Source organism: Pogoniulus pusillus, chromosome 12 (assembly GCF_015220805.1).
Source record: "Pogoniulus pusillus isolate bPogPus1 chromosome 12, bPogPus1.pri, whole genome shotgun sequence".
Lineage (NCBI taxonomy): Eukaryota > Metazoa > Chordata > Aves > Piciformes > Lybiidae > Pogoniulus > Pogoniulus pusillus.
In genome coordinates this window covers 14,097,209-14,120,875 of record NC_087275.1, presented here as the reverse complement: position 1 = coordinate 14,120,875, position 23,667 = coordinate 14,097,209, and the positions used below count along the sequence as shown (strand labels likewise).

Sequence of the window (23,667 nt, the reverse complement as noted above, 5' to 3'; positions counted from 1 at the left end):
TAGAGAGAGACTGATTACTTTTTTTCTCTTTAATAAGTGGCAGTAGTGAAAGAAAAGAAAACGAAGGGAAATCGAAGTACAAAGAAAGAAGAATAGCCAGTTATGTGTTCAGTGCTTGGGTTTTGTAAGTCAGATAAGTCAAAACACTTCTGTTTTATAAAAAATACAACTTTATTCATCATTATTGCTTAGATGCATTATTTTTAATGCAACATTTCCTTGACTTGAAGAGGATTTCTGAGTGATACCAGTATGAGTTTCTTAAAGAGGAGTCAAGTACTTGCACAAATTAGTTGTGTGCAGAAAAACCCATTTATTTTAAAAGAGTTACTGCATGCAACCTTTGTTTAGCAAAGCAGACAGCAAGAGAGGCTCATGCAGAAGGTATAGGCTGGTGATTAGAACAAGGAATGCTGAGCCAAGGACTTCCTGGATCCTGGTCCCCTGAGAACCAGTGGCTCATGGGGTAACCCTGGGCAAATGACTTGACCTTCTTTTGCACCCTAGTCATGCCCACTGAAAATTAGCATGACCTCAGTGAGGAACACATGCTTCATTGCAGCTGAGCTTTTCTACAAGTATGTATTGCAATGCCTCCAGCATTTTTGAGCATGCTGTGTCACTTTTCATGTACCCTGTGGTCAGATTCAGTGCAAGAGCTGTACTTTGAAGTGCTGTTCAGTTTGGCTAGAGATCTGCCGGTGTCCATAAACAAAACAAGGTGGTTGGTTTTGTTTTTCCAAAGAGACACTACAGTTTGTATTTTAGCAAAGCTGAGTTTTGCTTGCTGCACACTGGAGACACATTTTGTTTTCTTTATTCCTATTGTTGAGGTACCAGTGGAAAATAAGTTGGCAGCCAGTCACTACTGGTGTGCCCCAGGGATCAGTGCTGAGCCCAGTCCTGTTTAATACCTTTACTGATGGTCTGGATGAGGGGATTGAATCCACCATCAGTAAATTAGCAGATGACACCAAGTTGGGAGCATGTATTGGTCTGTTAGAGGGTAGGAGGGCTCTGCAGAGGGACCTGGACAGGCTGGACATACGGGCACAGTCCAGTGCCATGAGTTTTAACAAGTCCAAGTGCTGGGTTCTGCATTTTGGCCACAACAACTCCATGTAGCACTACAGGCTGGGGAGAATGGCTGGAGAGCAGCCAGGCAGAGAAGGACCTGGGGGCACTGGTTGACAGCCAACTGAACATGAGCCAGCAGCGTGCACAGGTGGCCAAGAAAGCCAATCGCATCCTGGCCTGTATCAGGAATGGTGTCACCAGCAGGACCATTCTGCCCCTGTACTCAGTGCTGGTTAGGCCACACCGTGAGTACTGTGTCCAGTTCTGGGCTCCTCAGTTTAAAAAAGTTGTTGAGGTGCTTGAACATATCCAGAGAAGGGCAACAAGGCTGGTGAGGGGGCTGGAATGTAGCCCTATGAGGAGAGGCTGAGGGAGCTGGGGTTGTTTAGCTTGGAGAAGAGGAGGCTCAGGGGAGAGACTTTAATTGCTCTCTACAACAACCTGAAAAGAAGTTGTAGCTATGTGGGGGTTGGTCTCTTCTCCCAGGCACCCACTGACAGAACAAGAGGACACAGTCTCAAACTGCAGCAAGGGAGGTTTAGGCTGGGCATGAGGAAGTTCTTCATGGAAAGAGTGATCACCTATTGGAATGGGCTGCCAGGGGAGGTGGTGGAGGTGTTCAAGAAAAGACTGGATGAGGCACTTAGTGCCATGGTTTAGTTAATTAGAAGGGTTAGGTGATAGGTTGGACTCAATGATCTTAGAGGTCTTTTGCAACATGGTTAATTCTGTGAGATTAGAGTCATCTTTGCATGCTGTTCACTCAAAGAACCTCTACAGATAGTGTGGCAACATATTTTAATAAAATTCCTGAGAAGAAACTAGGTGCAGTGCAGTTGTGTTTCCCCACACATCCAACATAGCTCTGATGAGCTCCCGATTTACCTGAAAAGCACATTGTGTCCTAATATTTTAGAGCACATGTTGTATTTTAGCTGACTTGTCATAATTACCTAGGAGCATCCCCACTTCATATTAGGAATACATATCCTGTTTCTACAAGGTGTAGGAATTATTTCTGAACCCATTAAGGGATATTATTTCCTGTTGGGCTTTAACAGCTGTTGGCCATCAGTAGTTTCTGGGGTAGGAAAACTTGTGCAGTGCAAGGTCAGCTATCAGGAACAGACAGTGAAACTGAACTGGGATCCAAGGGCTGATGAATGGCTATGGAGTCCTTCATTTCTTGCTTCGGGATCTAAACAGACTGAGCTGTGCCAAGTGCCTGTTGCAGAAGATGTTCCAAAGTCTGCAGGTTGCTTTCATACTGCTTTCAACAGTTCAAGGGGAGAAGGAAGGCTGTGAGGAAGGGCTGTCAGTCCACTGAGCTGGTTGGTCGTTTTGCTGTTTGGGAAGGAACCAATTTACAGAGCTAGCTGCTCTACACTCACATGAGGGTAAACGCTGCCTCCTCGCCATCTGTTCTTTTACCATTCTCTGCATTCCTACAGCATAACTTAACTAAACACCATCCTGCTGCTAAAACTGTATTATGTCATTTGCACTCAGTGGAAACTGTCAACACTAGTAATATGCTTCATTAAGTAGAAAACATCAGATGATCTACTAACTCGTTCCCAATCAGTCATCATTCTACAGAGCTGCTGGTAGCCTTTTTTTTCCAATAGCCTGGTTTCAAGTTCATAGTAGTACAAAACAGTGTGGTAGTAAAACTGACATTGCTTTTAAAGGCCTTCTTTTTAAGACTCTTGTTCCCCAAGTCTTCACTTTTGCTCAGAGTTTTCATACAATTATGTTTACATACAAATTCACTTAGAGTCCACTCTAGCCTTTTCACTTTGGTTCTTCTGAAAGGAACCACCCCCGCAGTAAATGCCAGAAATCATGGTAATGCCCTGAGCAGTGAGGTAATATGTGCATGCGTGCAAGCAGTGGTGGTAGTGATTAGACTTTTCAAACAGGATGATCAGAGGGCTGGAGCATCTCTCCTGTAAAGACAGACTGAAAGAGTTGGGGATGTTCAGTCTGGAGAAGATTCCTAGGTGACCTTCTTGTGGCCTTCCAGTATCTGAAGGGGGCCTACAAAAAAGCTGGGGAGGGACTTTATAGGCCATCAGGTAGTGACAGGACTAGGGGGAATGAAGCAAAGCTGGAGGTGGGGAGATTGAGATTGGACATAAGGAAGAAGTTGTTCAGCATTAGAGTGGTGAGAGCCTGGAATGGGTTGCCCAGGGAGGTGGTTGAGACACCATCTCTGAAGGTGTTTAAGGCCAGGCTGGATGAGACCCTGGCCAGCCTGATCTAGAGTAGGGTGTCCCTGCCCATGGCTAGTTGGAACTAGATGATCCTTGTGGTGCCTTCCAACTCTGATTCTGTGAACAGAAAAGGAAGTGTCCCTTCTTTAATTCTTAGATGCAAAAGTACAAAGGGCACAGGTGTAGAAGTACTGTCATTCTCACTTCTGTGCTAAAAAGAGTATACCTCAACTAGGCACTATTTAGAAATTAGAATTATTTAGAAAATTTGTGTTTTGATTGTTTTAATGAAATGCAGAAACACTGGAAAAGAGTCACTGGAAGTTTTTTACATCCCTTAATCTATTTTCAGTCTGATCAGAATGCCTTAAGAGGCAAAGTTAGTGGACAGAGATTTTGCTTACAGTAAGAATTAGGCAATTTAGTTCCATAAAGTTCTTTAAAAGTTGTATTCAGAGTGTTTGTAAGCAGGCATACAATGTTCACTGGCAAACAGCACGGAGAGCTAGCATCCATATATTTAATGCAATAAACAGCCTTTGTTATGCTCACAAATGTCACTGCTGGCTAATTTAGCAGCTGGGATACTGACAATCCAAATTGCGTCGTTTTCAAATTATTCCCTAGTTGAAACTTCTTTCCTTGTCACCATTACTGAATATCACTCTTGAAAATTTTAAAAATAATGAGATTCACAAATAACTTGGGAAAATTCTCCTCAAAAAGCTGAAGTCTGCCAAGTAAGTGACTTAGTTCTCACCGTGCATCAGAACAATGGTCTGATTTAATGCGGCAAAGCAGACGCTGTTAATGAGGTGTGTCCTCAGCTCACCCCACTTGTTACAGTATGGAAGTTACACTGCACTCTGAAGGTGAAGCCAGTAGCTTGACACTTTCCAGAAGATGGCCCTGTTTTGTTTCCCTGTGTTTTTGCCAAAGCATTTGGGATGAAATGTTCTCTGATGAATAGTCGCCTGAAAAGCATTTCTTTTTTATTTACTCTGAAGACAGAGACTGTCTGAGGGGGACCCTGACTTCAAATCATTTTATGGAAGAATTTTCAGTGTCTGCTCGAAGTGAAGAGCTTAACATTTGGCTGAAAGATTTCTTGTGTCTGGAAGAAATCTCTACCTGAAGGAAAGAGACAGTGAGAACAACTTAAGTCTATCGTTCAGCATTCTCTGAAGAGTTAGCATGTTTGAGGGAAGAAAACTACACCATCTTTAGGCAGGGAAGGCAGGAGCGAGCTAGAGCACAGTATACTCCCTGGCCTGCTCTAGGAGCAGTCACATTGCCTGGCTGTAGGATTTGTGTAGTTTAACATAGTGTAACTGCGTTGCTCTGACAGTAGGTAATGTAAGCTGAGGTTGTTTGCAAATTGCTCTACAGGAACAGATGGAGCCAAAAAATGCACATAGGAAAGACAGAGAGGTCTTGCCAAGGCCAGGGCTGATGAAATTCTTGCAAGGAGGAACTTAAACACACAAAAACTGTGTTAATAGAATGCCACAGGTAGCAGAGAGAGTTATCCAAGTTGCTCATTCAGCAGCATCAGCGTTAACAAGCCTGTGCATATTTGAACCATATTAAGTCTTTTATTGTGTGCTCATGTGAGATGTCTGTCACCTACGATGAACAGCGAGAAGAGGTGACATCTGGTTATGCAAGGGATTTGTATAAAGAACAAAGTTGTATCTTCAATGAGTGGAGTGTTGCAGGGTGTTATCAGAAGGTGTGAAGGTTAAGAAACTTGAATTCTGACCTACAAGACCAAATGCTTCATATCACAGAGTTTTAGGTAGTTCTGAATAGTGCTGCAAAATGTTGAGCACTCTGAAAATTATGTTCTTAAATGTCAGTGAGTGTGTATTGTGTGCCATGTAATGTTATTCAGCTGAATGTTTTAGAACAATGCTCTAGCTTTTGCTATTCACCCAGAGTTACTTAGTACCAATGACTGAGATGTGGAAGTCCTTTTCCACTGACAGAACCCCATTACCTTACTTCAAAAGTGTGCCACAGTGATTTCTTGCAGTGTTACAACTATGAGCAGTCTTGAGACATTATAGACAAATTCTTCCTGCAACCGTTAAGCATACAAACTGTCTCAGAAATGATTGCTGTAGTGAGGCTTAGGTCTAAGCAGCATGGTGTTTCAGAAGAGATTGCTATAGTGAGGCTTAGGTCTAAGCAGCATGGTGTTTTCTTGCTTACTGGTCTATTGTTTGCAAATGATTGTGTAATTGATTGGTAGGGTGTGCATGTTGATGCCCATGGATTGAAGTAATATACAAGAAACTGGCTGAAGTTCCCGAACAGCTCTGCAAAGCAGAGTGTATGTGGTCTTGATTACAGTGGGGAGCTGTGCCACATATTGAGGGGTCTGTCAGCAAAAGCTAGTGGACAGGCCTAAAGCCCTCTCTAGTAGGTGTTTGCTTAAGTTCCCAGGACACTGGTGAAACACATTACAAGGAGTTAAAAGTCAGCACAAAATGGTTCTAGTTGTATTCCTTCTAGGCATGTGCTGAGGTTCATGAACCCGTCAGCTCTGCTTACAGTTCTCAGACACGGGGTGTGACTTGGTGCCACTCAGTGCCTGAGCATGAGTACAAGCTTAGTGATAACACTATAGAATGGCAGCCTAAAATAACATTGTCTTTGCGTTTCATGAAGATATTCATTGTCAGAGTCTAGGACTTTGGCAAAGTCAGAGGTGGCCTTCACTGGCACAGTAGCTGCTGATTCACCAGTTGCTTACACTGTGACAAGTCGCAGAATCCACTCTATGGGTTAGAAGTGATGGCGCAGATTATTTGGTTACTCTGTCAGAGAAATGCATCTGTTTGAAATAATCTTACTAGAGGATTATTTTGCTCAACACCAGCATTTGGCTTAAATAAAATAAAGATGTCATCTCATCAGAGCAAGTATTTATATAGTGCTATATCAGCTTGAAACTTGCCATGGACCTACTGATACTCAGTCATGTCCCAGGGCAAAATGAAAACATCATTATCTGGCCCGTGCATACTAAGTACTGCCAAAGGAAAGTGGGTTTGCCAATCAGAACAAAAATAAGCCATAATCATCTGTATAAAACACACTGGAAATCAGACATGCTTTCTGTATGAAGTTTTGATTTGTTAGGGTTTTGCAGCAATGAACTTGTCCTGTAGCACTGCACTAGCAATTAGCAACAGTAATTGGGAAAGGAGTGTTAGGGCTCCTCAGTGTTAACCCAGGTTACTTGAATAAATTTATACTAGCATTTGTAATACTGGAAGTCCTTTTATTTGAATAGTGGCTATATTTGCATGATAGTGGTAAATGTGTGCACATCAGGCAAAGAGATTAAAAAAGAGAAATGCCCTCTTCATTCTCCTTCCCACCTTTCCTCCAGTGAAGATTCAATTGCTGCAGAAGACAGATGCTTTTCTCAGTCATCACTAATACAATTAGAAGTAATAGATCAAGGTCCTCTTGTCACTTTTGTTGTAGTCTTATCCTTAGTCCGGAACCTAGCATGTGAGTAAGGCTGACAGGTGATACCTTGACTTTTCTAACAGGACAAAACCTAATTTGGATCCTCACAAGTCACAGTATCACAGTATCACCAAGGTTGGAAGAGACCTCACAGATCATCAAGTCCAACCCTTTACCACAGTGCCCAAGGCTAGACCATGGCACCAAGTGCCACATCCAACCTTGCCTTGAACTGCCCCAGGGACGACGACTCCACCACCTCCCCAGGCAGCCCATTCCAGTGCCTAATGACTCTCTCAGTGAAGAACTTTCTCCTCACCTCGAGCCGAAATTTCCCCTGGCGCAGCCTGAGGCTGTGTCCTCTTGTTCTGGAGCTGGCCACCTGAGAGAAGAGAGCAACCTCCTCCTGGCCACAACCACCCCTCAGGTAGTTGTAGACAGCAATAAGGTCACCCCTGAGCCTCCTCTTCTCCAGGCTAAACAACCCCAGCTCCCTAAGCCTCTCCTCGTAGGGCTTGTGCTCAAGGCCTCTCACCAGCCTCGTCGCCCTTCTCTGGACACGCTCAAGCATCTCAGTGTCCTTCCTAAACTGGGGGGCCCAGAACTGAACGCAGTACTCGAGGTGTGGTCTGACCAGTGCAGAGTACAGGGGCAGAATGACCTCCCTGCTCCTGCTGACCACACCACTCCTGATACAAGCCAGGATGCCACTGGCTCTCTTGGCCACCTGGGCACACTGCTGGCTCATGTTCAGGCGGGTATCAATCAGTACCCCCAGATCTTCAGGTAGCTACTTCCCTAGTCTTACATATGGCTTGGCAGTGAGTGCTGTTTCCACCTCTTTCCTCTTGGCTTCTGCCCTAGAGCATATGAAAACACCATAACAGCAAATGTATTTAAGACAAATAGTAAAATTTACTTTTTTGTTCTTTTCCAGCCTGTATTATTGTTATTTTCATGCCTATTGCTATGAATATCAGAATATAATATCCTGTCATCAGTGTCCCTATTTGTGTCACCTTACAGCTAGTCTACAGCAGTTATATGAAACCATGAAGCTGATGATACATGGAAGGCTTTTAATTCTTGTGTATATATACACTGTGTACCATACAACTATATGCAATAATGTCTTTTCAGCTGCTGTTCGAGGTCACCAGGTTTATTTTTCTGCAGTGGCTTTGGTGGATGATCTTTGTCCTTATCACTTAATCTCTCTTGGTTTAGCCCTGAATGTCTGATCATCCATCTCCCGGCCTAGGCTGAAGACTGTCAGTGTAAATTTCAGGCTTTAGTTCCCTGCATCTTTTGTTCTAATTCAGTTTTCTACCTCTCGGATAGTAAGGTGGCTGTGAACTGTTGTTAAGTTAAAGTGAGGTAGCAGTATAGACATGGACTATAAAGTTAAACCTGATGCTTACAGGGGGAAAAAGTGTGTTACCTAGAATTGTTGCTCAGAAGCTGGAGTTGAGGGTCACTGTTCTCCAGGAAAGGTTGCTGTGTCGCGTTTAAAAACTCATCTAGCACTGGACTGGACATTAAGAATATTTGTAAGTTCCATCATGTGCTGCTTTGTGTGCACGATTATTTTGAGTTCTGGTGTATAAGTATCTAATACCATATACATTTAAAAGTAAAACCCAGCAAAACTAAAACCCTAATCACAACCATACTAAAAAGCCCTCCCGCAAAACAAGGCTGTCTACCTGGAAGGGATAACTTGGATCGTTTGATGTATTGTGGGGGTTACTGAGGCTATAAAAATTAACATAGTTTGCTTAGTTATTAGATAAATATTAGTGGGTTTGTGCATTTAGAAAGATATTGCAGCATCTTTCAAGACAGCTGCAGAACATTTTTGCAGTGAAGTATTAGTCTTTCTTGCTGAAGATGACTTGTAAAGCAGTAAGAAACAAATTGCTGCTAATATGAATGAGTGCAGTTGAATTTAGTCTTCATCGTCTTCATCAGGTTTCAGTTGGTGTAAGCTGATGAGACGTCAGCTGATGGCATTCCTTCCTTGCTATATGTTATGGTGTGAACTGTCACAGCTTTTTGTCTGCAAGCAGACACCATGTTTCAAATGGCTGGCTTTGGGCCATTTGAGAATGAATTTTGCACAGTTCATTTTACCTTTACTGTGAGCTCCACATGGAAAAGTCTGTTAAGGATACTCATGTAATTTTATTTCTTTGCCTCATTTCTGTAGGGCACTTGCTTGGGCTTTCTCATGATGACTCCAAATTTTGTGAGGAGAACTTTGGTTCCATGGAAGATAAGCGCCTAATGTCCTCCATTCTGACAAGCATTGATGCTTCAAAACCCTGGTCCAGATGCACTTCAGCAACTATAACAGAGTTCTTCGATGATGGTCATGGTATGTATTATGACCCCTTGTGCCAGCTATGTCTTGGTTTTTATTGTGATTTATTTTTTAAATAACTTTTTATACCAGCTTGTACATTCCTTTCTCATCTTCTTAAGTGCATTGGAAGTGCTTGCAAAATGAGCAAAGGTCTGAAAGGTTGGCAGAACCTTTACATGGTTCAAATGCAAGAGAAAAGGAGTTGATGGAGTGTGTGTTGGCAATAATTTGGCTTGGAACATGTAGTGGCTTTTTGGAAAACATGAAATTAGTCTTGTCTTCCTAAATGCCAGAGATAGGAGCTCAGAGAGTACTTTAAACCAAGAACACAAGGATCACAAAGATCACAGGGATCAGCCTCTGAGATAAACCAAGATCAGCTCCAGAGCTGAACCATACCCACCACAGTTCGTCAGAGTGGCAGAGCTCAGTGGATGGGATCTTTGTTTCCTGAATCCAAGTTACACATAGTGAGAGATGTCTATATCATCATGACCAAAACCAGATCTCTGGTTCCTTCTGTTTGTTGCCCATTCTGTGTGCATTAGTACAGATGAACTTCAGCTGGGCCAGTGATCCTGCCACTGTTTTAGAGGAGAGAAGCCCTATTTCCTAGCTGACTGTTCTCAGCTGCTTTCACAGGTCCCTCTCCTATGAGGACAGGCTGAGGGAGCTGGGTTATCGGAAGCAGGCAACATGGATTCACCAGGGGAAGGTAGTCAGTAGCCTTTTATGATGTTGTGACTGAAGGGGTAGACACAGGAGGGCAATGGCTGTTTTCTTCCTTGACTGTAAGGCTTTTGACGCTGTCTTCCATAACATACTTGCAGGATAGCTCAGGAAGAGTGTCTTTGAAGAGTGGATAGTAAGATGTATTAGGAACTGGCCAAACACCAGAGCCCAGAGGGTCATGATCAATGTCACACAGACCATCAGGAGACCTGTAGGTAGTGTTGTTCCTCAGGGGTCAGTGCTGAGTCCAATATGTTCAATGTAATTATCAGCAACCTAGATGAAGAGACAGCGTGTTCCCTCAGCAGATTTGCTGGTGATGCAGAACTGGGAGGAGTGGCTGACACATCAGAAGGCTGTGCTGCCATTCAGTGAGACCTTGGCAGACAGGACACCTGGGCCATGATGAGTCTAATGAAGTTCAACAAGGATAAACACAGAGTCCTGCACCTGGGCAGGAATAACACTATGCACCAGTACAGATTAGGGGTTGACCTACTGGAGGATAGCTCTGCAGAGAAGTATCTTGAATCCCTAGTTGATAAGAAGTTATCTATGGGAATGCTATGTGCCCTGGTGGTCAAGAAAGATGACAGTACACAGAGTTAATTACAAAGAGTGTGTCCAGCAGGTCTAGGGAGGTTCTTCACTCCATGTACTCAGCCCTACTTAGACCATATCTGGAATATTGTGTACAGTTCTGGGCTCCACAGTTCAGGAAGGGACAAGGAACTACTGGAGAGAGTTCAGCTGAGAGCTATGAGTATGGTTACGAAACTGGAGCATCTCTTTTATGAGGAAAGACTCAGAGACCTGGGGCTGTTTAGTCTGGAGAAGAAAAGGCTGAGGGAGACTTTACCAATGTCTACAACTATATGAAAGGTGGAAGTCAGGGGGATGGAGCGAATCTCTTTCAGTGTCACCCAGTGATGGGACAACGGGCACTGGATGTGAACTCAGTGACAGGAAATTAATTCCATCTCAACATGAAAAAAATATTTTGGTGTGAGGGTGATGAAGCACTAGAATAGGCTGCCCAGAGAGGTTGTGCAGTCTCTAGAGATCTTCAAAACCTGCGTGGAGGTGTTCCTGTGTCATCTGCCCTAAGTGATCCTGCTTTGCAGGGGGGTTGGTACTTTCCAACCACTAGCATTAGATGATTGCATTTTCCTCAAAGAGATTAGAATGGTTGATATGGTCTACTTAGCATTAGACTACAGATAAGAGTAGACTGTATGTGTTCTTGTTACCATTAATTACATTCATTATCTTTGTAGTGCCATTATATTTATTAGATTTATAATGCCATATTATTTATTACATTTATGTAGAGGGATTGTAAGCAAAAAATAAGATTCTGCTGTATATGATGATAAATTACTTCTGCACTTGGAAGGAAATTGCCTTCCAAGTCATGTAACTAATAGTTGTGAAATACGTCATTTACTCTTTGGAGAATAAGTGCAAAACTTTATTTTCCACAAGTATTAATAAAAAGACACCATAATATCTTCTCTTTAATGCATTTTAAAGTCTTCATTGTGCTCCCAAAGCAACTGCAGTTCTTAAACCATTCAAATTCCAAAATGCTGAGATAAAAATGACGTAATTGAGTGAATGGATCAAGTTGTTACAGCAACCAAAATGATTATGGATAAAAAAAGTGTGGTATGTTTGCTGAATGTAAAGTTCTTTTCAGTGTTACATATTTTGTTGGCTAATTTCAGTGTGCTCTGAAATATTTTATCCTATTTTCCTCTATTGGGTAATTATTTTTTCTCTTAATTTTGTTATCCCCATTAATCTGTACTGCTCTGTTTGTTCTGTGGTCCCTATTGCTCTGGCAATGACTCATTATTGCCAAGTTAGTTTCCATGGACAAAGAGAACTTTCCTTTTTTGAGGTTAGTTACTGAGGTGCAGTATGGTTCACTAGGATAAAAAATTATTTATCTCCCTTGCCATCCATCAGTGATCTCTTAGTACAAGGAACTCTGAACTGCATTGCTGCTTCTGTTCCTCTCTTGCAGGCAAGTAGAAAAGTTGTTCTCGTTTTTGTCTCTTTTTTTCATGATCTGAGTTCTTCTCTTTACTCCACATTCAGCTGGCTACTCTCTTCAACAACAAAGAAAGCAAGAAGAGCATTTTTCCCATGCATTTCACCTTTGGTTTGTTTGTTAAGTTTGCAGGTGACACCAAGTTGGGTGGCAGTGTTGATCATCATGAGGGTAGGGAGACACAACAGAGGGACTTGGGTAGATTGGATCGATGGGCCAATACTAATGGCATGAGCTTCAACAAGGCCAAATGCCAGGTCCTGCACTTGGGCCACAGTAACTCCAAGCAGTCTAGAAGCTTGGGGAAATGTGCCTGGAAAGCTGTCTAGCTGAAAGGGACCTGGAGGTTGTAATTGACAAGCAACTGAATATGAGCAAGCAGTGTGCCCAGGTGGCCACAAAGCCAATGCCATCCTGGCTTGTATTAGAAATGCTGTGGCCAGCAGAAGTAGGGAGGTGATTGTCCCCTTGTACTCAGCTCTGGTGAGGCCACACTTCAAGTACTGGGCACCTTGAATCAAGAAAGATGTGGAGGTGCAGAATCGAGTGCAGAGCAGAGCAAGAAAGCTGGTGAAGGATCGAAAGAATAAATCTTAGGAGTGACTGGAGGAGCTGGGGCTGTTTAGTTTGAGAAAGAGGAGGCTGAGGGGAGACCTCATTGCTGCCTTACAGCTACCTGAAAGGACATTGTGGAGAGCTTGGTGCTGGTCTCTTCTCACAGGTAAATAACAATAGAACAAGAGGGAATGGTCTCAAGCTGTGACTGAGTAGGTTTAGAGTGGGCATTAGAAACGCTTTTTTTCACAACAAGAGTGGTCAGGCATTGGAATGGGCTGCCCAGGGAGGTAGTTGAGTCACCGACCCTGGATGTGTTTAAAAGTTGTTTGGATGTGGTGCTTAGGGATATGGTTTAGGGTGAACCTTGTAGAGTAGGGTTATCAGTTGGACCCGGCGATCCTGAGGGTCCAGCTGTTTCTGTGATTTTGTACCTGGAGTGATGCTTGAGAACTGGACCCTTATCCATGAGCTGGATCCAGTCTCAATGTGGAAGTTAAGAATATAATTGACTTTTTTTTCCTGTAGAAGTAGCTAGGAGCTTCACATCCTTCAGAGCTGCATTATGGTCTTGCTGTTCATGATTGCTGACTTCTTGTGGAAGAGGTGTTACAGTCCTCAACTGCTGACACTTTGCTGCATGTAAAGGGCTTAGGATCTATCAGTCTTAACAAATGTGTTGCAGTATGTTGCCCTTTCTAATACTCCTCAGTAGTTAGCACTCCAGCATGTAGTCTCAAAAAGCAACTGATGTGATGAAATAATTCACAGAATCATCACACAGTGCCATAGTCCTCTAGGAATGAATTTTATTAGTGATGCTATTGGTGTGATTTCAAGTATACTACGTTTAGGGAATCTCTTTTCTTGATAGATCAGGCCATTGGAGACCTTTTCTAAATAACAGTCTGCCTTCTCTACTGAAGTTTATTTCAGCTATTTATTTTAGATTAAATATTTCTCTTAAGAGAAGACAAGCACGACATATGAAGTAAAAATGGAAGTCAATTATTTAAGTTGCAGCTGTGCTAAAAAAGTGCTATTTTAGAAAGGGAACTTCTGGTTATTTTCTAGCCAGTGGATGAGTCCATAGGTCCATAATTCCCATTTGTACTGTATGCTGAGTGTAGTAGAGCACTGGCACTGCCTTTCAGACTGCTTTGGGGTTGATAATAAAACAATGCAAACAGGCCATATTTCCATGCCTCCTTCAGGCTAAGCATGTGTCTGCCTTTGGGATGTTCATTTTCTTCCTTAACTGCAGCAGGTGTACTGCTGAATAGTTGCAGTGGGTTTGCTCCCTTTCTGTTTTTTCCAAGAAGGAGCTCACCTACAATCTTTGTATAGAAAGAAGAAAATCCAACCTCTCTCAAGTGCTGCTAGGCAAAGAAAACTTTACCCATTCAGGTGGAATTTTGAACAGTGCTGCAGACATGATGTAGATAAGGCAGGCACAAATCACAGGTGCAAGGAAAGAATACAGGTATGCACATGCCAACCTTTCCTATAGAATGTGTGTGACCAGCTTTTGTGTAGTCACAAGAAGCTTATCTGGAAAATGCTACACAAGAGGACACTTTTCCAGTCTCTGATAGGCAGCATAAACAGTTGTCAAAGGGCTTTTGGTCTGAATGAGCATAAGCTTGTGAGCCATGTTTTGTGACAAGCAGAGCATGGCAGCATTGCTGTAAGGAAACAGAATAGTTCATTGGTCCTCTTTTCAGGTAGGCATAATGAAATGTAAATGAAGTCCAGAAGTTTGGATCTCTGAGCAGTATTCTGTTAAAAAAAGACTTGATGTCTTATCAAAGCTTTATTATATAGATTTAGATGTTCACCTCATACTGCTGTAACAGAAAGCACCAGTTGTGACTCTTAATTCCTTAACATCACTTCAGCAAGTATTGATGTTTTTGTTTTCCAAGTTTGGGAAGTGATGTTGGGAAGCAGACTCATCTTATAAAATGTGGGTATTTACAATGTAGGTAGACACTCCTAAACCGTGCATTTAAGTTGCCATCATAGTGCAGAGGGGGTCTGATCAATAACATCAGTGGTTGGGCTGATCTCATCAGTTGCATTAGTGGTGCTGAATTACACTGTAAGAGTGTTTGTCTGAGTAGTAAAACATCTGACAGCTGACTGAATTGCAGACACCAGCATTACACACAGCTGAAGTCAGCTAAATAAATCCCAATATAAATGTCTTGTCCAAGGTCAACCAGGAGGTCTGGGGAGGATCAAGGTGCTGATTCTGTCTCCTGAGGCCCACTCTGAGAACTATAAACATCATTGGCATGATACAACCATTTGTTTTATACTCAGGAGATGACCCCAGACAGCAGTTTGACATCTAGAAAGAAAAGGCTCAATTAGTGTCCAGAAGACAGTGACATTTATTTCCATCTGCTTTTAGGCAACCCTCCTCCTAAGGTACTAATTGCCTTTATTGTCATGCCAACCACTAGGCTGTAGTATGATTGCTTGCAATTTATTGTGTTTATTCAGAGTACTTGGTGCTCTGTGCAATTTGAAACAAAGACTATTTCTTTTTTAATTAATTTATATCATGGTTATCTGCTTCCTGCACAGATCTTATTCTGCTTTTTTTTCCCCCAAGTGATATTACACGTAACATTGAGGAGAGATAATGAGATGGCTTAATTAGCACCATCATCAGCCAACAATGCTGCTCTATTCCAAGGCACACAGATGTTCTTTGATACTGGGGACGAAAAATGGGAATAGCAGAATATACATGCTCTGCATGTTGCAATGTTATGGAGTGAACAGAAGCCTTTCTGCTTTCTAAACCAGGAAGCCCAGAGCAAGCCATTCTTAATTCCACTTCTTAACTCTGTCTTTTCTGACTATTACAAGTATGAGGCTGAGCAATCTAGTGGTAAAAACACCTGCACTTCATTGAAACTTACCTAAAGATAGACACTGCAGCTACCTATAAATACAAGAATTTTTACTTTAGTGTGTGTGAGGAGTCTTTAGAGGCCTTTGCTGTCTGCAGTTTTGAATTTATCATGTGTGGTCAGATGGAACATTTGACTTTGAGGTGTCAGGAGGGTGAGAAATTCAGCATTTCTGAGGAAATCACACATTTCCTCAGAGCAGTATCAGTTAAGAAGTTTAGATCTCATTCCCCTATGGTCTGGAGAGGAAAAAGTGCTCTGTTTGTTGTCCAAGCTTGTGAAACCTGCTTGTTGTTCACATTTGAAAGATATTCAAGTGAGTGTTAACTAAAGTGATTGACAGATGAAATATATACAAAGATAAGACTTTTTTGTTCTCTCTAAAGTTGTATCACATATCAGTGATGGGCAGCAGTATCTGTCATGTGAAATTAAGTGTTGTTATAGTACTTTCAAATACTGAATAATGCTTCTGCCTGGGAGTATATATGCCACAGCAGTGTACATTAGCAAATGTTAGCATGCTAGTGCCTTCCCATCATCCTAACACTTGTACTAGCTTTCTCCTTCATCAAAGGGTACATGAAGAAAGTGTATTTTTAATAGCAGTTGTGCCAGTTATGGCCTTTTCAGAAACTCCAGGAGAGAAGCTTGTGTTCCTTACTCTTGCCATGTCTCTTACTATTTTGTTTGAGCAATAGGGTGCTTTTAAATACATTTGCCTCATGCCACTCAGCTCATCAGTTAGCACTGCCACACCTTGTCTGCATTAGAAAAGACATCACCCAGATTAAACATAAGGCTAGAGAGAAATCAGGGTCAGCAAAGGACAAATGGAACAGGTTTAACTGAACAGAGAGGATTTTGATAGTAAGTGATGATGCAAAAAGAATCTTTGGGTGATCTGGCTAACTGGCCTTAGTCTTTAGAGGGAAAAAGAGCAGTTGCAGGGAAGGGAAAGCCCAACCCATTGACAGATGGGGTGTTTGTTTTGTTTCCATTCACTGCTGTAGGCTGAAATTCTATTCCTTTTAGTGTAAGTAGTGAGGGGTTTATAGATAGCCTTTTTTCACCCATGGTCCAGTGAAGAATAGCAGCGTAGGTTCCAAAGTGAGGTTAATTGTGGTAAGTTATGTTGGCCAAGGGTGGGTGAAGCTTGCCCAGACCACATAGACTCTTTATGAAGTGTAGAAGAGTTGACACTGAATAAATAGTTCTGCATGTCAACAAGTGAAATTTTCAGTAGTAACAAATAAATTATCAGCACATGCTCTAGACTCTAAATGTGAATTCTCATTTTTAGAGTCCTGAAGACAAATCTCAACCTATACAGTACATCTCAAAACACACATACAATTCTTTGTTTATGCTATTTTTTTTTCTCTTTGTTATGTATTTTTTGTGTAAAATGAATAGCCTTCTTCAAACCAATTCCAGAAGCAGCCAAGTGTCACTCCTTACAAGGGAAGCCCAGTTCAGGTTTACTGCCCACAGGAGGTTTAGTGTGCAGCTTCGAATTTTCTTTTTTAATCTTTTGCATTTTGTTCTAAGTGCCTCATTGGCTATGAGTCTACTTTTTTGTGATTCCCATGACATCTCTTTAGAAGCTTTACCATTTCTAACATTCTGTTCCAAAATTCAAATGACAACTTTGCTTACTTTACCCTGAGTCTTATCATTCCCTAAATCACAAACTAATAGAGTAGAATGTACTTAGTCAATTCAAATAAAGAACCTTGAGTAAAACTCATTTACACCCTGGCATTGGAAGTAAGCAGATAAATACATAGGTCACTGCTGAGCACAATAGAAAAGCCTTGGCCAAAACCTGATGACACCTCAGAAAGCCTTTCTATTAGTGTCAGCATCCTCTGAATGAGATTCTGTGCTATTATTTGCCTGCCTAACTTATTATTGATCTGCCTAACTTGAATGAGGAGCAGCTGAGGGAGCTAGAGTTCCTCAGTTTGGAGGAGGTTGAGGGGAGACCTTCTCACTCTCTACAACTACCTGACTGGAGTTTGGAGCAAGGAGGGGGCAACCTGCCCTCCCTGGTAGCAAGCAACAGGACTAGAGGAAATGGATACACGCTGCACCAGGGGAGGTTTAGGCTGGGTATTATGAAATACTTCTTCACAGAGAGGATTATCAAACACTGGAATGGTCTGCCCAGGGCAGTGGTGGAATCACCATCTCTAGAGGTGTTTATACAGCATGTGGACTTGGCACTTAGGGACATGGTTTAGTGTTGACCCTTCACTGCTGGGTCAAAGGTTGGACTGGCTGATTGTGATGGCCTCTTCCAACCAGATACATTCTGTGATTCATGGTTGGACTCAATCTTAAAGGTCTTTTCTAACCAAAACAATTTTGTGAAATGATTCTATGATTCTGTGAAGCACAGCAGAGAAAACTTGCAAATGAGTAATAAAAGCTTGGCTTGCTCTTTTAGGTAACTGCTTGCTGGACCAACCAAGAAAGCAGATCCTGGGCCCTGAGGAGCTTCCAGGACAAACCTACGATGCCATTCGTCAATGCAAACTGGCGTTTGGGTCTGAATACACAGTGTGTCCCGGTATGGACGTCTGCTCTCGCCTCTGGTGTGCAGTCGTGCGCCAAGGTCAGATGGTTTGTCTAACTAAGAAACTGCCTGCTGTGGAGGGAACACCATGTGGAAAAGGGAGGATCTGCCTCCAGGGAAAATGTGTTGACAAAACCAAGAAGAAGTACTACTCAGTAAGTTACCAGCTGTGAACTTAAGGACTTTTAGAAGGCATGATCCTCTAAGGTGCAGACTTCTGTGGAAATGAAAAGGTCCTTTTTGGGGTCAGATTGAAAGCTGCCTTATTTTTTTTGGCATGCGATCAGAGTGTTATTGGTGATACAGGGAAAATGCCATCCAGTTTCATGGAGCATGTTTTCTTCTTGAAGTATGAAAACCTTCTTTCATGGAAAACTGGGAGAATCCCTTCAGAATAGAGCATTTGCACATTCAGTACGTCAGGTCTCAGGACATGTGGAGAGAGTGTTGAAGACCCATTCTTAGCTTCCTGACTTTTTGGCAACAGACTGCAAATTTAATTTGCAGCCCTCATCTGAAAGGCCCTGGGGCCCTAGCTCTGCTGAAGAGAAATGTGGATGAAGTTCATCCTGAATATAATTTCTGGAGCAGAAAAGGTTGTGCTTCCAGTGACAGAGTCCCCTCTGTCAGTTTTATACACCTGACAAGTCCCCAGGCGCAAGAACTGTGGACTGCACAGTTCAAATACTTAGAAATTACTGGGTAGACAAGTAGCAGTGCCCCTTCTGTTTTACCCACTGAAGATGTATGGAATTGTAGTGCTTCTTGAAGACACTTGCAAACTGTAAGAATCATTCAAATCAAGCTCCAGCCCTTATAACACCCTGTTTTAAAAAAAAATAGATGCTTCTACATACCATTACAGTACTTTACCTCAGTAGCCAGTTTAGCAGAGTTGCAGACTATATCTGACAGCTCTATCTCTTGCCAGTAACTCAAAGCAATATGTACATGCAACAATAACTGCATTTAATTAATCATAGATTAGCCTTGTGAGCCTATTCTGGAAGCCAGATACCCTGGTGCTAGTTTAAGGGAGCCTGTTAGTCAAAGAGCAAACAATGAGAGAGCAGAACATGAGACTAGGGGCTTCTTTCCTGGTGCATGTTTGTCTTCCATGAAACAGACTGAAGGCAGCTGTGCAGAGCAAGGACTAATGTTGCCTTTGCACACACAGTGCCACATAAGATGTCATCAATGCACAGGTAAAAGTCAGATTTAACTATGCTGGGAGGAAGAAAGCTCCTAAGGTCAGGTATCCCAAATTAATGACAGGAGTTGCCTTCAGCTGAGGAAAACATTAGCAGTGCCTTTGAGATGCAACACTTTTAGTCACACATGGGTGATGTCCTTACCTCCTACTATTCCATATATTTCAGGCTTCAAGCCATGGTAACTGGGGGTCCTGGGGACCTTGGGGACAATGCTCCCGTACCTGTGGTGGAGGAGTTCAGTTTGCTTATCGTCACTGCAATAACCCAGCTCCTAGAAACAACGGCCGGTACTGCACTGGCAAGCGGGCCATCTACCGCTCTTGCAACGTCACACCCTGCCCAGTCAATGGTAAGTACCCTCAGGCTGCAGCCTCTGTGTTCATAATAGTAAATGCCAAACATCTGCCATGAAGGGAAACAACAGAGGTTCAAAATACATTTACCAAGGCAAGACATTAATACAGTACCATAATTCTTCCCCTATCCCCACCCTGCTGCTATATAGAAAGGACAGTTGAATCAAAAGAGATTTCAGTCTTGGAAAATCAACTGTAATGCAAACTTTAATCCTGTAGTGACTATTATGTCATGGGGAGATTCCAAGTTAGAACAGGACAGTTCAATGATTTGAAGGCCAGTCCTAAGTAAAGACGTTGGGTGATGTAACTTTAAAATCATGTATAAAAGAAATTGGAACAATAGATGGGCTTAATGCTATTTGCAGCAAGGTCTGAAATAGTCACTAATGGTGTGAATAATTCTACAGCTAAATCTTTTCGACAAGAGCAGTGTGAAGCAAGGAATGGCTATCAGTCTGATGCAAAAGGTGTCAAGACATTTGTTGAATGGGTCCCCAAGTATGCTGGAGTACTTCCCGGCGATGTTTGCAAGCTCACTTGCCGAGCCAAAGGAACTGGCTATTATGTGGTATTTTCTCAGAAGGTAATGACATCTCTAATGATGATTTCATGCTCCAGTTTAGAAGTGTCCTCTATCTTAGAAAACTTCTACGACAAGGGAACAAAAGTTCATCATATGATTTAGAGATTTAACTGCGTGCTTAGATTTAATAGTTTGAGCCACTGATTATACATTTGGGCCAGAATTAGGCTCTAAAATGCAGTAAGTTTTTCCACATCTTAATATGTGGATTCCTGAAAAATATGAGCTTCTCAGTGCGCTCTGCACTCATTTGTTCTCAATAGTGGATAAAGAGCTTTTTGTCTGGAGAGTCATCACTCATTCTGGGGGATTCTGGAGGAGAAATATAAGTAAAAGAATAAGTTTTCACTTCAGCCATATTAAGGTAGCCTGGAGTAACTCTTAGGGACCTGATTAATAGAGCATAATCAACCAATTAGTATAGATGAGACTGTGGTCAGTTTCCTGTATCAGATGCAGTTTGAACTGAAATATCTCCTGTGCTCATACTGGCAGTTTTCTGCCTCTGAATGTTATGTAGGGAACATACAGCTGCAGATAGCTCAAATGAAAGGCTATCTGCAAGTATTGGTATTGTTATTATTAATAAACTGCAAAATGATCATTAAAGCCAGGAACATTGTAGTGTCTCACAGTGGAGTAATCTGTCATTGCTTTCAGCCGTTTGTTAAATCATCAGCTTTTGAGCTGGGAGTGTTAAGAGAAACTGTTTCACCTGTTAGGGTAGGCACTCTGTTCTGAGGAGGTGACCTAAATAAGTAACTGGCTTCTGCCAGACAGACTCACCAAAGCAAATCTTTTCCATGGTAGTTTTGACTAACAGCCACTTGATTGCCTAGGTAACTGATGGTACCGAGTGTCGACCCTACAGCAATTCGGTCTGCGTCCGGGGAAAATGCATAAGAACTGGTTGTGATGGCATCATTGGTTCAAAGCTCCAGTATGACAAATGTGGAGTGTGTGGAGGAGACAATTCCAGCTGCACAAAAGTCATGGGAACTTTTACCAAAAGGAGGTATTGATCTTGAGTATTAGTAAATGTACCTTGTTGTGCTATGTGGTTGCTTTCTTTCTGTTTCTAAGTGCAATTTTTTTGTCATAGGAAGATTGAGCAAGAAACTACATGGCCTGTGCTTTATTGCACTTTCCAGATGTTTACAGCTGGCCTCTTAACATTAACCCAAAGCTGACAAATAATCAACTGGCAAAACACCCTGTCAAATTCTTTTCTGTTATAAAGTACTAGTGATACAGATGAGCACCCCATTAGGAGGAAGTCTGCTTAGAATAAGGCATAGGATCTTGTGCTACTTGCTAATCTTGATGTGTCAGAGGAAAGGGAAGAAAGCAGTGAAACAGAAGGTTGTTTGGGTCAGAATAATCTAGGTGTCTCTGAAACTCTGCATTTCCCAGGTGATTCCATGCTAGTAAGTTACACGTGATGAATGTGTTTTGTCTACCTTTGAATAATAACAGGGACATCCCACCTGATTTAGTAACACGGATTCCTTATGCAGGTAGTGGAGAGAAGCAGACAGCATTACAGCACAACTGTAGAAGTCTTCTGAACACTTGAAAGGGATTATACTCTAAAAATGCCTTGTCACACTGCTGAATACATGTGGAGCTTAGATGGCTAGCTGAGATGTCAGATGTAAACTCAAGTATAGCTTTTGCTTTATCCCTTCATGTCCATTGGCATAGTATCAATCTCCAGGTGGATTTTTTTCATGTCAAATATTTGTAGCAATTATCCATAAGACTTTTTCTGTAAGAGTTCAGCTTTCAACTACAATCACAAGTAAAATGAAAGGAACTACCTCCATGATTTTTCCTGACCATACTGAAGGCAGGCATAAGCTTCATACTGAGATACCAATGTCAAGTGAATCTGCTTTCTACCTGAACTCGTTTCTCTTCCTCTTCAAGTCTTAAGACTCATAGAAAGTTTTCTTAATTATTATATATATAGATTCTAAGGTCTCAAAGGACTGCTCTAATGATCAACTCTTAGAAACTTTGAGTTGGTGATTTCTAATCTGTGATTGCATTAGTGTATCATTTTTTAACATGTATGTGAACTTGATTTTGCCTTTTTTGTCTTCCAAATTCTTCCATAGCATGTTGAAAGCTACCAGAAATTGAAATTTGACTCTTGAAATGACCTTTTATTTCTGTACATTTCAACATGCTGATTAATAACAGTCAAACATGGCTTTGAGAATGAATTTATTCTAAAAATAAACACAACTAATCTTCTTCCTGGTAAACCAATGATTACTCACCTAACAATGCCAGAGGGCCTGTGCTGAAAAGAATTACTTCCCATACAAATCAGTAATTACATAAACCAAATATTTTGTGGTTTGTAAATACTGACAAGTCTCAGATGTCTAAATAAAGAAGACGATGTGAGATATACTTCATGTGATTCAGTAATGATCTTTGTGCTGGAAACTAGGCTCCTGCAGAAATGTTAAAGGGACTCTGTAAATTTCAGTGAGGTCAGATTTGTAGCACAGATACATTTGGAGGGTGAGAGACTCTATTGTGAATTTTCCTATGATTTTGCTACACGAATCATGCCTTTAACTGGAGTGAGACTGATGTGAAAGTAACATACTAATTCATCCACACTCCATTCAGAAAGTTGCCCCATTTAGCAAGTAATAGTCAACCTGTAATTAACAAGTACAGTCCAATTTGATTTTGATTGAATTTTGCAGCAAAGAGGATGTCTTTTTTTGTTGGAAATACTGCTTGAGACAATTCCCTTATGTGACTTTAAAATAAACCCCTCATTAAAATAATGAAATCTCATCAGTAAACTGTTTCTACACGTGAAAGATGTAAAATTATCTATAATATAGATAATAATTAAAGATAATTTTACTATAGATGTAGTAGATCTAGATAATTATATTATCTTCTCCTCCACTGAAAAATATCAACCCCTGCATTTCTGTCCATTATAAACCAATCTATACATAAAATATACAGGAAACTATTCAATGTACAAGGGGAAATGAGCATTTCCAATGCAGACAATTGCCATAACAACATTTGTTTTTACTTTTGTCTTTTAAAGCAATCAAAGCATAACCTGCTAGAAAACTTCCTTCCTAAGAACTTTTTAAGAAGGCTGTAAAGCCATATTGTCAGAAGTTGAAAAGAGGAGAATCAAGGCTGCACGTGCTTCTTTGTGCACACAGAGTTCTTCCTGCAGACAGCTTGAATTCTCCAGCACTGCCTTTTATTTTTTTACTGATTTTTGTAACTTCAGTAACACATTTTAACAGAGTTATTTTGGCAACCACTACATAAAAATATTTGTGCAATGCTGTAGAGGAGAGTTCCATCCCCCAGCCTGTTATTCACACCATATTCCTTCAGCCTAATGGAGGTGCTAAATCAGTAGTTAGTCATTGTCCCATAACTGCTGGAAGTAGCAGGGGAATAGCACAAGCATTTAATCTCTAGTCTGTGCAGTATCTACTTGTGCAGCCAAAAATTCTCAAAAAT

At 41.6% G+C, this 23,667-nt stretch overlaps 1 protein-coding gene and 1 long non-coding RNA gene across 2 annotated transcripts in view; one reads left to right on the top strand and one right to left on the bottom strand.

The window, feature by feature from the left end:
- LOC135180120 (uncharacterized) overlaps positions 1-23,667 on the bottom strand; it is a 123,379-nt gene that overhangs the window by 57,013 nt on the left and 42,699 nt on the right. The gene's annotated exons all lie outside the window — the stretch shown is intronic.
- The window catches only part of ADAMTS5 (ADAM metallopeptidase with thrombospondin type 1 motif 5), a 53,965-nt gene that overhangs the window by 22,576 nt on the left and 7,722 nt on the right, over positions 1-23,667 (top strand). The window contains exons 3-7 of the mRNA XM_064152373.1: positions 8,986-9,153; positions 17,861-18,144; positions 19,369-19,552; positions 19,970-20,145; positions 20,985-21,160. Of these exons, the coding sequence (XP_064008443.1) occupies positions 8,986-9,153; positions 17,861-18,144; positions 19,369-19,552; positions 19,970-20,145; positions 20,985-21,160 (988 nt within the window). The remainder of the gene's footprint in view (positions 1-8,985; positions 9,154-17,860; positions 18,145-19,368; positions 19,553-19,969; positions 20,146-20,984; positions 21,161-23,667) is intronic.